At 33.6% G+C, this 14,704-nt stretch overlaps 6 protein-coding genes across 6 annotated transcripts; 4 read left to right on the top strand and 2 right to left on the bottom strand. All coding sequences in view use genetic code 12, as the record gives it.

Annotated features, from left to right (window-relative positions):
- Positions 1-568: 568 nt before the first annotated feature.
- Positions 569-7,003, top strand: J8A68_005298 (VMA13; the record flags this gene model as incomplete). The annotated part of the gene is made up of 3 exons (XM_049409349.1): positions 569-583; positions 651-2,070; positions 2,352-7,003. The coding sequence occupies 3 exons, from the start codon at positions 569-571 to the stop codon at positions 7,001-7,003; spliced, it is 6,087 nt and encodes a 2,028-aa protein (XP_049261427.1).
- A 541-nt stretch (positions 7,004-7,544) lies between these two features.
- On the top strand, positions 7,545-10,271 carry J8A68_005297 (uncharacterized protein; the record flags this gene model as incomplete). Its single annotated transcript, XM_049409348.1, has 1 exon — positions 7,545-10,271. The coding sequence occupies one exon, from the start codon at positions 7,545-7,547 to the stop codon at positions 10,269-10,271; it is 2,727 nt and encodes a 908-aa protein (XP_049261426.1).
- A 106-nt stretch (positions 10,272-10,377) lies between these two features.
- J8A68_005296 (uncharacterized protein) lies at positions 10,378-11,316 on the bottom strand (the record flags this gene model as incomplete). Its single annotated transcript, XM_049409347.1, has 1 exon — positions 10,378-11,316. One exon carries the CDS (start codon positions 11,314-11,316, stop codon positions 10,378-10,380), a length of 939 nt encoding a protein of 312 aa, XP_049261425.1.
- A 219-nt stretch (positions 11,317-11,535) lies between these two features.
- On the top strand, positions 11,536-12,270 carry J8A68_005295 (uncharacterized protein; the record flags this gene model as incomplete). Its single annotated transcript, XM_049409346.1, has 1 exon — positions 11,536-12,270. The coding sequence occupies one exon, from the start codon at positions 11,536-11,538 to the stop codon at positions 12,268-12,270; it is 735 nt and encodes a 244-aa protein (XP_049261424.1).
- Positions 12,271-12,498: 228 nt separating this feature from the next.
- Positions 12,499-12,777, top strand: J8A68_005294 (mitochondrial 54S ribosomal protein mL53; the record flags this gene model as incomplete). Its single annotated transcript, XM_049409345.1, has 1 exon — positions 12,499-12,777. The coding sequence occupies one exon, from the start codon at positions 12,499-12,501 to the stop codon at positions 12,775-12,777; it is 279 nt and encodes a 92-aa protein (XP_049261423.1).
- Positions 12,778-12,845: 68 nt separating this feature from the next.
- Positions 12,846-14,108, bottom strand: J8A68_005293 (uncharacterized protein; the record flags this gene model as incomplete). Its single annotated transcript, XM_049409344.1, has 1 exon — positions 12,846-14,108. One exon carries the CDS (start codon positions 14,106-14,108, stop codon positions 12,846-12,848), a length of 1,263 nt encoding a protein of 420 aa, XP_049261422.1.
- Between the last annotated feature and the right edge of the window lie 596 nt (positions 14,109-14,704).

Here is a 14,704-nt window from a genome sequence, read left to right as displayed (position 1 = left end):
GCCGGTCTAGTATAGTGGTAAGTACGATTCGTTGTGGCCGAATAAACCCAGGTTCGATTCCTGGGACCGGCAGATTTGTTCTTTTTTGAGTATTCTTTTTATCATCAGAGCTTCCTAGCTTCATAAATTTGAGATTTTGGTCCTATGACATTTTATAACCATTAAGATTTCAAAGTTTTCTTGACTTTCTTTTTTAAAGTTTATTTTTCTTGCGTAACAAGGACTTTTTCGAATAGATAATTCCCAGGACAAATTTGAGTAAGAATCGATGCCATTGAAACTCGGAAAACCCCCACTCACTTATTCGCAAAGTAATTTTTGTGTTAACTAAGTACTTGGCTTCTTGTGGGTTAACATTTTAGTCTTATTAGACATTCAGAACGGCAATTTGCAGCAATAATCCATGTTTCCAAATTAGGTCGTGCAATTTGTTCAGCTTTTTATCAGTCCGAAAAAAATGGCATTGACAACGTTCTATTCCCCTTTAACTGAAAATTTCAATTGAATCCATTGGAGAGACGATAAGATTGAAACCAAAGTCAATCAATCAATTAAACTTAATAATACCATGACAACTGAATTCGTATGTAACTCAATTCTTCATGCACTGTTCAATTGATTTACAATTACTAACTTTCTATTTTTTTAAGACCCCCTTAATAATTGATAGTTCATTTTTCTCGGATTCTAAAAAGATTATCAAGGAGAGAATTATTCCATGGGAAGGATTAGCAAGATCAGGAGTTGTTTCAGAAGATGATGCGAATAATATCAAAGTATTAATCAAACAATCCACTGCCAATAGAAATAAGACTGTATTGGGTAAAACAGGATTCTATACCAGATCGTTATTGAACTTATTGAATAGATTGAATGTAAATGATAAAGATGATGTTGTGAAGAATGTTTTGGCGTTGATTAATGATTTATTGTTAGACTTACCAGGTCAAGAATTTTTAGGTGCATTATTGGCGTTGTCTTCTGTGGATCATGCTTTACCATATGATCCATTTCTTAAACATTTAAATAATAACGATCCATTTATTAAATCTTTATGTTTATATAACCTTTCCATTTTGTTAACTAAGGCTTCCAAAGATTCGTCAAATTCTTCAAAGATTGATAACGAAGTTTTAATTAAAATATTTGATGTTTTATCTTCAAATAGTATGATTGGAGGAAATGATGTTAATTATCAATTTATTGGGATTCAATTATTACAAGATTTATTAATTGTTAGACAATTTAAGATTATTTATCAAAATAATAATCTTGTATCCAATTTCAAACCAATTAATCAATTAATTTCCAAACTGGCTTCTCATCCAAATGCTACAGGATTACAACTTTCATATAATATCTTATTAGCTACTTGGATTTTATCATTCAGTGCCCCAATAAATAAAGTTTTACTTTCAAATTTCCCTCAATTGGCAGGAAGTCTTTTTATTATTGCTAAAGATTCTATCAAGTTGAAAATTGTTAGACTTTCAGTTGCAATTATAAAGAATTTTGTTGCTGTTTGTTCTTCATCACATGAAGAATTCAAAGTCATTAAATTATTATTATTCCATGATGCATTAAATACGATTAATATATTGAAAGAAAGAAAATTTGCATCTAGTGGGAGTGACGAAGAATTAGCAAATGATTTAGAATTTTTACAAGATAGTTTGAATGAAGTTGTTAGTCAAAAGTTAACTTCATTTGATGAATATATGACAGGATTAGAAAATCCAAAACTTATTAGTTGGGCATCACCTACTCATAAATCAATTGATTTCTGGTTAGAAAATTCTGGTAAATTTAAGGATTCAAATTATAAATTAATTAAAAGAATCTTTGAAATTTTAATTGCAAATACAAATGATAATCCAATTATAAGTGTAATTTTATTAAATGATTTACAATTCTTAATTAAGAACCTTGGACAAGATTTAATTAATTTTATAAATACAGAAAAGAATGGTCAATATAAATTATTAATAATGTCATATTTGGATAATAATTTAGGTAATAATGAATTGAAATATGAGGCATTAAAGACAATTCAATTATTAGTTGGACATAGTATGTGATAGGGCCATATTCCTACCTTACCCACATATCATTACCCATACAATTCTTAGCGAGTTTTATGTATCAAATTACATCTATTAAATCTTTATAATAAATTAAAAAAGTAGAACATTTTGTCAGTCAAATCAGATTGACGCGTTCTCTCAATAAATGTAAAATTTTTCGTCTTCTGGTTGTCACGGGTCCTCTGTTGCAAAACAATCAAAGAAAAAGTAAACATTGATTTTCTTTCAAGGAAGAATCATCATCAAATGAAANGAAACATCATTAAGCAACAGTAAGAAATAATATGTCAGAGTTTCATAATGATATGATTTACAAAGAACTGAGACGTCTGACGTTTCTTAATCCAATCAAAATTGGGAGAAGGGCAACAATACGATGGGAACAGAATCATCAAGTAGATACAATTGAACCCTTAGTTGATGCAGGTTTCTATTATTCACCAATAACTAAGAATAAATCACAAATAGTGTGTGCATATTGCAATACATCCGAATCCATTCTTGATGACTCACAATTATCACAAATATCAGTTTCACATCTTCAAAACATTCCAACATGCCCATTCTCACAAATCATAGTTGCATTTACAAAATCTCAAAATTATAAATCACGATCTTCAATAAAAAAGTTTTGGAAACAGCAGTCATCTAAAGCATTGAGTGATCCATTAAGCGAAGAAGCAGTCGAATTGAGGAGCAAGTTTTTTAAGAATGTATATCCTTTGGATATGGGAAATTATAGACCAAATAGTAGAAGTCTATCTGAAGCTGCATTCATGTATTTCCCAGAGTCCTTAGGAGATGACAAAACGATGTGTATATATTGTGGACATAGTTTAGAACTTTGGGAAGAAGATGATGAACCTATAGAGGAGCATAAAAAGATGGCAAGTTCGTATTGCTATTTCTTGGATTGTTATGAGAAGGCAAAGAATGGTAAACCTCAACAAAAAATACGAAAACAGTCAATTTATGAAGATACAGTACGGCAACATATAGTTGAACTAGGTCTGCAAGAAGAATCACCGGAAATACCGAAAACTTCTACCAACGAAGAACTGAAATCCCCATTGCATACATCTACCAGATCTCCAGCAGAGCTCAGACGTATGTCTGGTGAGCAGGACAAAAATGTTGATTATTGTGATAAACCACCAGATGAGGATTTGTGGCAAGAACTTATTGAGGCTTCAAAAAAGGCTCCTGTGAGTAGAACATATAGAAAGATCAGAAAGGTAAGGTCGGGAAATATCAACAAAGACAAAAGCGTCGATGTTCTTGTGCCCATAAAAGAACAAAATCCAATAGTACAGAGAAGATCCACTAGAAACAGGAAGCAGAAGGATATTAATCAAGAAGAAGGGGGAGACGTTGAACACATGTCAGTTGAAACGAAGGAAAAAGAAACCCTTCCCGAGATATATAGTTCACATATTCCAAGTATAAAGAGTGATAAGGAACGGCAAGACAAGGATATTGAAGAGACAAGGCAAAGCTATGCAGAAATAGAGGAAAACATCGAAAGGGATGGGGAATCTGAATTTTCAATTAACCAATCGGATGATGATTACGATGATAGTGCACATAATAAACCTGAATCTACCAAGAGATCACCAAAGAAGTCAAATATTCTTAGAAAGGAGCCTACTCCAGAACCTACTCAATCTCCTGAACCCCTTGAAAGACCAGCTACTAGGAAACCAAGAAGTATTAAATTACAGAATGCACATCACATTTCTAAAACTCCGGTATTTGAAACCAGTGATGGCAATTTAGGTTACGAAGATGATAATATTGCAAATCTAGAAAAGAATATAACCCCAATACCCATTGAACTTCCGCCTGAGACCGAGAAGACAAGAAGGATTTCCGAAATTAAGTTATCTTCCGTGAAATTTGCTGTGGTGAGAGAAGAATCCAACCCTTCGAAACGAAAGAAACAGAATACTAAGAATGAAATGACGCAGCCCATAAAGAGATCCAAACCTAATATATTTGATAATTCTTTTGAAGCCCCTGAAAGTTTTCTTCCGCATCAAGCTACTTTGTTAATTCTGTCACCTGTCCATGATCACTTGGATGCTAAAGAAACAATCGCATTGGAAACAAAGTTAAGCAAATACCCAAATAATGATTTGATTACTACTCCGCCAGTGAAAGCTATTGAAGAAGTTATCCCAGTATTAGGTGCCATTGCAACTGAAGTAGTTCTAAATCTGCCGCAACCCGTTGAATCCATGGACAAACTTAACATAGATGAAAAAGCGGATATTCTAATCGATAGACATCAAGAGCTGAGTTTTTCTGGCAAAGAGCCCCCCAATGATGCTTCTGTTGATCCACTCAACAATTTGAATAATGAACTAAATAACGATTTGAACGATGATATTGATGTCGAAGCAAATATGAATATTGATGACCATGAAAATTTAAACGAAGATGACGTACTTTTAGATGCAAATGACAATGACAGCTTAATAGAGGATGACAGTGTAATTTTGGATGGTGATACTTCCCCCATCGATGATGCTGATGTTCGGCTTGTGTCTGTCGTTTCAGATTCTGAATATGAAGTTAGTCGTGCCAGCATTTCACAGAAACCCCCTTCCAGACTAGAACTGAAACGCGATGTACAAATAAGACAATCTGTTGCTATCATTCAAAATGATGAAGTGCAGATAATAAAACCGAAACCTGGTGTACAGGAGCGACAACCTGTTGCTATTAGTAAAAATGAGGAAGAGAAGAGGGCAGCTAGCGACCGTGTCGAAGTTGACATAGACACAAACATTGACCACAGAAACAATGATGTCCCAAAACCTGACTCACCGAAAGTTGTGAATTCTTATACAAACCCTGGAGACTACAATTTCAATTCCAATCTTCGAACAACTGAAAGCAGGATAAGGGAAAATATTTCACAACCGGAGGCTGTCAAACAACATAAGGATACTGCCCCTGTCAAGAATTTAATAAATTCAATGAAGGTTACAGGCATATCAGGACAAGCGTCGATCACGAAAAATGAACCCAGTACGGCAACCAGCACAGATTTAGGCTATAACAGGATCACAGGAGTGTTGATCGAAACAGCAATGAACAAGCAGCAGCCAATATTCCCAGAAATCGAAGTAGAATTCACGGAAGTGAACAATAAGAATGAAATTGAGATACAAAAGCAGCCACAATTGGATATACGAGACGTTCCGGTTGAATATATGAAACCCAAATATAATTCTAAGCCAGATGATATATTTAATTTCATTGCAGATACAGAAATCAATCAAGAAGAGAAGCTAGAAACGGACGAAAGAAAGGATGTACAAGAATACAATTCACCAAGCCATGTTGTTATACACAAAAGGGCGGATGAATATAATGAAATCATCTTTGATAGGGTTGGTCAAGTTGAACTTGGAACAGGCTTTAATCAGCAAGAGCAGATTAAAGAGAAACAAACGGTAAACGAACAAGAAGCGGTGCTCCAGACGAATGCAATGACTATAAGTAATACCGACATGAAACCCGATGAAGCGATTCCTCCACCCAAACTGAAGGAAGAATATCCAGGCATCGTACAACCAGAGGAACCATTAGAGATTAGAAAAGAAATTACTGAACCAAATCAAGGTGACCAAAAACCCAATCTTGGAGACATTGTAAGCGACGACGAGGATGTACAAGTTTTTTTCGACGACTATGCTAGTGAAATGAGAATACATCAAAGTATCATAGGCCATGAATCACACGAGAATACATATTCCAACTACGTTCGCAAGCTTGGCACTAGTCAAATTATTGAGTCAAATGAGGACAAGCAAAATGACCATGACTTGTATGAAGATATAATCTCAGATTTCATGAAATTTGAACCGAGTCCCAGGAAGGTTGATTCTAGTAAAAAAGACATCGTTGTTACTGGATATATCAAAACTAGGGAAAATGATGAAAGAAAAAGTCTGAAGTCGGATTATCTTAACGAACCGAACATGAAGATGAAAAAACAACAATTGAATGGAAGAGAAATAGGTAGACTCGATAGGGAAGGGTCCGAAAACAAGCTGATATTGGTATCGAAGTCGGCTCACAATCAGTCTCACGAGCGATCCAACCTACCAAGTAATGCAGTAAACAATGCCGACCCCGCTGAAAAATTAAATTCAAGAGCAGTCAAGCAGTCATCAAACAAGCATGGAAGCCACGAATTGATTGATGGCAAACAGGAGAATTCGGAATCAACAACGAGAACAATTCTTCAGAGGTTATCAGTTACTCCTGGTCCTGTAACAGCCACCGAATTATTGAGTCCATTAGTGAGCTCAACACCAGTTAGACATCAAGCGAATAGAACATTCAACCAACAACTAGGGAACACACCCGGTCTATCCAAGCCGCTCCATCTTCCACCAGTACCCACAAATAATGAACCAATAACATCACCTTTGGCGATGTATACATCACCGATAAGTGACTATGACGTACGTGATTCGGTAGATATCAATTCTATACGATCCGGAGAGCAAGTAGCACAAGATCGATCTACAGATCCTTTGGGACTTCTTTCCAATCTACATGTACAGGAAACGACAGGTTCACAAAATCAACTCTTAAAATGGGAACCAAAATCGATGTCGGACTTTATTGAGAAGATGAAGTTATTAGAAGTTAGTTCACAAGATGTGAAGAATCTAGCTAGTTCAGGATATGAGTTACACAATGATGTGGATGGGGAATTGACTAGATTCATAGCGGAAATGCCCGAGACTGAGGAAAATATGACAATAAAAGAATGGGTTGAATATTGTGCACAAAATTGTTACGAGATTGTGTTACAATCATGTGCGGAATACAATGAATTTTTGAGAGCCGAATATGAGCGAGCAATTGCTGTTCTAGAAGCCCTTCCCACGTTGGATTAGAAGCCTTGACGTTATAGTATTTATTTAATTAGAGTTATTTTTGTATATATGCATAGAAGAATCATACGGTAATAGAAGAACCCGGAGTTTTTGAAAGTGTTGAAAAATCTGATCGTTTTTTAGTGTCTGATTGGTTCGGGTATGAAAAAAAATAAAATCAATCAATCAGCCATTTAAATTTCATCTGACAAAAATAAAATAAAAATGAAAAGACACACAACTTAACTACCACATTTCTTATCAGACAGTTTTTTTTTTACCCTTTCCTTTCAACCAAAGCAAAGAAAAAGACTGTCCGACAACAAAACGGTAAATTTACCAATTACATCATCTCATTTTTTTTCTTCGACTTACACTTCAGCCCTTCTTGTACCAATTTACCACACACTACAGTAAAGAGGCGGAACCCCATCAATCCCTTTATAGAGAAGACATACACACACATCTGCCCCCCACCTCTCTCCTATAGAAAGTTTAATTGGGTAGTAGTAGACAGGTGAAATAAAAATCACAACACAAGAGACAACGTAAACCCACCACCATGTCATTTTGGCCATTCACCAATGCCTTAAATAGCAACAATACCTTACACAAGTTTCTTGATTCCATTAAAGATTACAGTTTAATTAATGTTGATGATTTATTGACAGACCCGCAACTACAACAAGAATTGTTAAATGAACTTAATAGTGTAAGGGGAAGTTATAATTCCAAGACTGGAGGATCAGGTCTTCAATTCCTGCTGCAAGCAAATACAGATAATACACAAGGATCAACAACCACTACTGGAACAATTGGATCTGATTCTATATCGGTAACTTCCTCCAATAATGACCCTGGCAATGTATCATCTAAAGAAAGTAAGGGGACAAAACTAATTGAATTGTTAATACAACCTCATATCTTGAATGGATTGATTGAATACTTGGAAAAGGGTGTTGATTTCTTCTATGAGCAAAGTATAAAGGAAGAGACAAACTTGCAGAAACTTTTGGATAATGAACAAAAGCAATCTGATGATAATGACTTGGATATCGAAGAAGACGTAAAGAGTCTACAAAGGGAGGAAGAAGAGGAAACTGAGAACGAAACTTCAGATGAAAAATTCCGTCGTTGTGTACAAGCTGCATCTGATGTATTATCAATTGACTTGTGGATTATACTGAATAGAATCATTGAGACTCCAAGTATCATGGGAAGATTATGGCTGCTTCTTAAAATGAAGAATCTATTTGAAAGTTCTCCAGCAGTGGCAGATTTAGTGCATATATTAGATCAATTAATGGATACAAACAGTATAGAATTCTTAAATTTCGTCCGAAGACAAGATGATCTAGTTGATGTATTTTTAGATAAGATAGAGGTACCTATATTAATGGACTTTTTCTTCAGAATCATACAAACAGATAAACCAGATTCACCTACAGGCATATTAGAAACAATTTCCCAACAAGACCTTATTACCAAATTAATAGACATTTTGAAACCAGATCCATCTCAATTTCAACAACATTGTAGTATTCCAAATCATCAATTATTCTTTAAACAAACCGCAGCAACAGACTTTTTAAAAGCATTGGTTACAATATCTTCCAATGCCGCATTGGCAGTAGTTCTAGAAACAAATATAGGACCAAATCAATTAACAAGAGAATTAGTTTCTCCGAAAGTCATCAATACTATGATTAACGAGATTATGCTTGTCAAAGTCAAAGATAAAGATGGAAACATGCAAACGAATAAGCATGGAATTAATAATTGTGTTAGTATTATTATAGAACTTATTAGGAAAAATAATTCAGATTATGATTTAAATTGTGGTTCATATAGTTCCCTTCTTCAAAATAGTGATGGTGGACCAGGTGAAATTAATTCATATGTTATGTTTCAGTGGTTAAAAGATTTTGATCAAAATCCACCTGGACCTAGAGATCCAATATATTTAGGGGATATGTTATACATTTTCTCCGAGAATTTGGAAAAATTTGAAGAATTGATTCAATTGGAACCTATCCCTTCTGGCAAACAACAACAACAAGGATCAAAAAACTCTACGATTTTAGGATTTACTAGATTTAAAGTTTCTGAATTAATTGCCGAATTATTGCATTGTTCAAATATGATTTTACTTAATTCTAAACGAATCAGAAAAATTATTCATATAAGAGATTATATCAGATTGCAACAAAATAAGCGATTGAAAAAGGCATTGAATGATACAATATCCTTCCCCGATTCTCCAAATGTTTCCGATGTAACCTCGGGTCTCGATGATGTGTCTTTAGACGATATTCATTTTGAGCATACTGGTAACGAAACAATAAATGATTATAAGGTATTATTAGAAAAATTGGAAACTGGTGAAGATTCAGAAGATGAAGAGCCATCAATCTCTCCCGAAAATCCATTTGTATGTGTTGAAAGAGATGCAAATATTAGACTGGATCCATGTTGTGGTGATTTCTTTAAGATTAAATTAATTGATCTGAAAATATTATATGATATTGTGAAAATGTTTACGAAATATCCTTGGAACAATTTCTTTCATAATGTTGTATTTGATTTAATTCAACAAATATTTAATGGGAAGTTAAATTCATATAATTCATTTTTAATTGTTGAATTGTTCAAACCGGATAGATGTTTTTTAACAGATACTATAGTAAAGGCATACAAAAAGGAGCAAGTGCCTAGACCAGGTTATATGGGACATTTGATTTTAGTAAGTGAAGAAATTGTCAAGTTTTCATCCCTTTATAAACCAGATCTTATCTCTCCCGTGATTGTGAAGGCAGTTCATTCAAAAGATTGGAATTGGTTTGTGAATGAAATTCTATTAAAGACAAGAGAGGTATACAACGTTATTCTTGGAGCTGAACAAGAGGATGAGGGTGAAGATGAAGAGGAAGAAAATGAATATGGATTTGATTCATCTACTGTTGGATATTTAGATATTGACGAACCAAAGAAACAGCCAATAATATTGGGTGATAGTTCGAATCATGCTGACTTTATAGAAGATGAGCGTTCTGGGAACAAAGACGCTGGATCTGATGAACCAGATCGAGAAGGAGGCTTGTCTCCAAGTCAAGACATTGATATGGAAGAGGAAGAGAAAGGACAAGAGCAACCGGCATCTGACAACAAGACTGGCAAGAAGGATAAAGACCTTTATTCATTTTTAGATGAAGGAGACTTTTCTGATGAAGAAGAAGAGGAAGAAGAAAACAACAAATTAAGGAGAGTACGGAAACATAATGAATCATAATTAATTCACTACTGTTTTATAATTTTAAATTTTAATGCAATTAATCACAATTTATTACAAACGCTATTAATAATACTATGTAATAAATACTGGCTTACACGCTTGTTTATTTCTTTCTACTATAAACAACTTTACCATTTGGTAATTCAATTCTTTCACCTCCTCTTTTAGCCTTTTTCCTTTGTTTCTTCTTTTCCGCTTGTTCTGCAGCTTGTTCTTCAACTTTCTTCTTGTTGACATATTCAACATTGGTACTAATTGGCTTACCCACGTAATTTCCAATGGTAAGATTGTAAAAATAGATTGGAATCTTAAAGAATAAGGATTCTTTAAATCCAGGAGATAAATTGATTTCATTTTCATCTAATTCCACTAAATTATCATTATCTTCAGAATTTATTAAATAAACAAAACCATCTGGTTTAATAAGGAATGTTTTCCCATTAGATTCATTAACTATTTTACGATCAGATCCATCACTTGGTGGTATTTGAGAACCTCCCCATGCTTGATTTTTGATTTCATTTTTCAAATCAACCAATCGTTTATAATCTTGTTTTCTATTAATTCTAAGACCAACAAAATGGAAAATTCCAACAAGACAATAAATAATAGACAATGTAAATATCAAACCAGGACGGAATTTGGAATAGTAATAACCAGTTCCTTTCCATTTAGGGAAACCTTTATTATAAAAATAATCATATCTTCTTTTCAAAGATTGATCTCTTAAAATATTTCCTACCAATGATAATCGTTGAAATCTTTCATTTGCTTTCTTTCTTTGATTCTTAGGTTTTGAATTCCATTTGTCAGGATGTAACTTACGGGAAAGTTGTCTATAAGCCTTTGTAATTTCTTGCTGGGTTGATTTTGGACCATTTTCTAATCCAAGCCAAGAATAGAACGTTACCTTCTTTCCTAAATCTTCTTGAATTTTGTCATTTAAATTAAAAATTTCATAATCTTCTTTAGTCCATTGAGAAGAAGCTGCTACCAAAGAAACAATGAAAAGAATCAACAAGTTAACTGACAGGAATTTCATAGTAATTCTCTTTCCTTTGAAGTTTCTTGTAGTTCGTCGTTGGATAAAAGAGAAGATCGGACGTGGTTCTAAATCTGGAAAATTAAATTTGTTCCGCTGTGACGTTGCAATTTTATTTTATTGTGAGAAGCTTAATAAATGGCAATCTTTTCCCCTGATATATTGTAGAGTTAAATAGAGACAGGTGAACAGACAGACAGACAGACAGACAGACAGACAATGCCTAACTTATATCCACTTCCGACCAATCAACGATTCGTATTCTTCTTCAACTCAGTTGCTGCTACATTATGGTTTTGTTGTTTAGGTAGATTTCTTATATTACTTCCATTAGTAGGGAGGAAATTTTTACCAGGAGGAATAGCAGATTTCTTTCATATTGTTTCTTTAACCCCATTATTTGGATTCTTACTTTTGAAATCAATATTATATACAAATGTTAAGTTATCAGACTTATGGGCATTATTCAATGGATTAAAAATGGCTTGGATTTGTTACGGAGTAATTTTCCCCCATCCTAAGATTGCAAAACATACTTCATATTCATTGTTGATTCTGGCTTGGTGCATTCAGTATGTGATTCATTATAGTTATCATGCTTTTAGAATCAAAACCAGAAGTTCGCCTTGGTTCTTGTTTTGGCTACAATATCATAATTTTTACATAACTTATCCTGTTGGATTAGTTGCTGAAATGATACTTATTTTCTTAAGTTTGATGTTTGTTGAAGATGATCTGATTTATGAATATGTTCTTAAATTTGCATTATTAAGTTATATACCCGTGGCATACTTTGCTTGGAATAATTTACGAAAAAGAAGGAATTTGAAATATACTGAAGTCCTTTCAAAGAGAAACAGAAGCAAATTGCAAGCTAGTAACACAGAATCTTCAGCTAATACTTCTGGAGTGTCGAATGAAACTCAAGAAACAGAATTAAGAGAGCTTAGTTAGAAAGAAAGGGAAAGGATAATTTTATAGAACCATCAATAAACATATTAACTTGTATACGGCCCGTGTAATTTATATACCGCAAAATAAATCTTACCACTTAAATTCAAATAGTTTGTTAGTGCCGAAATATACGCACAGGGAAATCGACTTTAACAAAATTTTTTCAAACTTTTATCAAAACCGCTAGTTACAATTCTAAATACCATTGGGAAATATATACAAATAATAATGATAACGAAATATTTTACCAAAGTCCAGGTCAAGTTCAACCCGTTCATTGCTAGTGGTAGTCGTGCCAGAGTTTTCCTTGCCCATATGCCTATAACTGCCAAATTGGAAACCAAAGTATTAGCTAATGGATCTAAAGAAAAAGATGAAATTATAGTTACATTCAAAGATAAGCATGTCATGACAGCTGATCCAGCTACCATGAACAGTCAAGAGATGGGAGAGTATTTTGATAGACATTCAAAAAAATTGGCTATTAAAGAAGCCATTGAAGGTTGAGGGAGAGAGTGGTGATGATATTGATACTACTATACTGTACATAGAATACTTACTTACTTTTTAATATATTAAGATTGATTTTTTACAAAGGATTGAAACCACTCAGGTATCATCAAGTTGAATATTCGATCAGATTCCGTTTTATCTTGGATCTTTTGAAGATTTAGATGGGCATCCATAAGTTCTTCTTCCCTGTCAAAATTTAATTTAAATACTTGTGGCTCATCTTCAAGATTGTCAAGTTTCTTTTCATGAGCTGCTATCCAAGAGATGACAATTTTATACCATCTAAAGATCTTTTTGGTAGTGATCAAGCATCCATGTTTCAAGAATATTGGATCATTATTAATTACATTGGCAATATCACTAGTTCTATAAATCTTAAGTGATGCCAATTTGAAATCCAATGTTCGAAAACCAAGTATAAGATGTTGACAATGTATAAATCTATTTTGACAATATGTAGATAGTAGTTTCTTATTTAACCTATTCATTGTTTTTATCTTATCGTCAGCTTGTTTTGGATGGGTCTTGAGTTCAACATACTTTGTTGGACCTCCATCTTTGTCTATAGCACAATCAATCTCAGCACTATAGATCAACGGTATGTCATTCACATAATGCTTAGCTACTGTATAATATCTATAATCTGGGTCATTATCATCACATAATACTCTTTCAAATTTCATTCCTGAATATTGCAACAACCTCTCGATCTTGGTTGGAGGAGTAGCCAATTCTTTCTTTGCTTCCGGTTCCCAATCATATGAGAAAAATATGAGTCCCTTCCAGAAAATCACATTGAATTGAATTGGTTGTTTGTTGATTGGAACATTCATCAATTTTTGCAAATGTCTTCGTAACGTTAAGATTTTGAAATCTTTAAGTGTATATCCCTTTGTCAATACGAGATGTTCTACCGATTTATACAAATCATCCATCAGATATATATCAGGTAACTCAGGATGTTTATAATCATCAAACCCAGTCACCAAATCTGAACCAATAAGTTTCTCTGTATGATCCATCGCATGACTTCTTTTCTTTTCACGTTTCTTTTTGGTATTCTGTGTCTGATCAATATGAAGTGGTAGAACCTTAAGACCAGTAGTATCCTCAAAACTAAGTTCATTTGATTTTAATTTGGAATAGGATGTGATTTCTTCTGGTGGTTTGACAAATATATCATCTTTGGTGACATTGCCAATTAAGGTATCATAAATTAGACAATCTTCGTGATCTTCATCATCATTGCCATTAGGTTCTTCTAAGTAACCTAAGTAATCAGGATTTAGTTTCTCAAATATTGAGAATCTAATCTTGTCTATCATAAAAAGGCTTTCAATACTACAATTGACAATTGTGAATATTGGTGAAATTTAATATCTCATTAAAGTCCAAAAAAAAATATTTCCTGCGCGAATTTGCTGTCAAAATTTTGCAGTAATTAATCAATTGATCTTAATCTTAAATTATCATTTACATAGATTCACATATTAAATAACGACAAAACATCAAGGTCTGTTAGAGAGTAGTGATGGAAATTTGACACAGTGTTAACCAGTATAATTTCACTACAAATATGTAGATACACTCCTGTCTTTAATGTGGTATGGAAAATTTAAGTTCATTTCGTATTTTCTTACCTGAGTTTACATCAAGGGGGAGCTAGAGAATACCACAGTCACACTCTTGGGGTTGTATTTACTACTTGAGTTATATTGGATTCTTTCTTAATAAGGATAGACGATCAAACTGAATGAAGAACATCATGTCACACTGTAACAAGAGAATTCCTTGGGAGCCGTGGGGTCTCAATGGGGTCTCAATCACCCCCATACAAATTTCTAACAATATAAATATATAAATAAATTATGAAATAAATATAAACAAAATAAGAGAAAATTACTAACTAATAAAAAATGGG

Source organism: Hemisphaericaspora subhashii (genome assembly GCF_019202705.1).
Source record: "Hemisphaericaspora subhashii strain CBS 10753 chromosome Unknown scaffold180, whole genome shotgun sequence".
Lineage (NCBI taxonomy): Eukaryota > Fungi > Ascomycota > Pichiomycetes > Serinales > Debaryomycetaceae > Hemisphaericaspora > Hemisphaericaspora subhashii.
The sequence above is the reverse complement of the archived record's forward strand: the minus strand, read 5'-3'. Positions and strand labels throughout refer to the sequence as shown.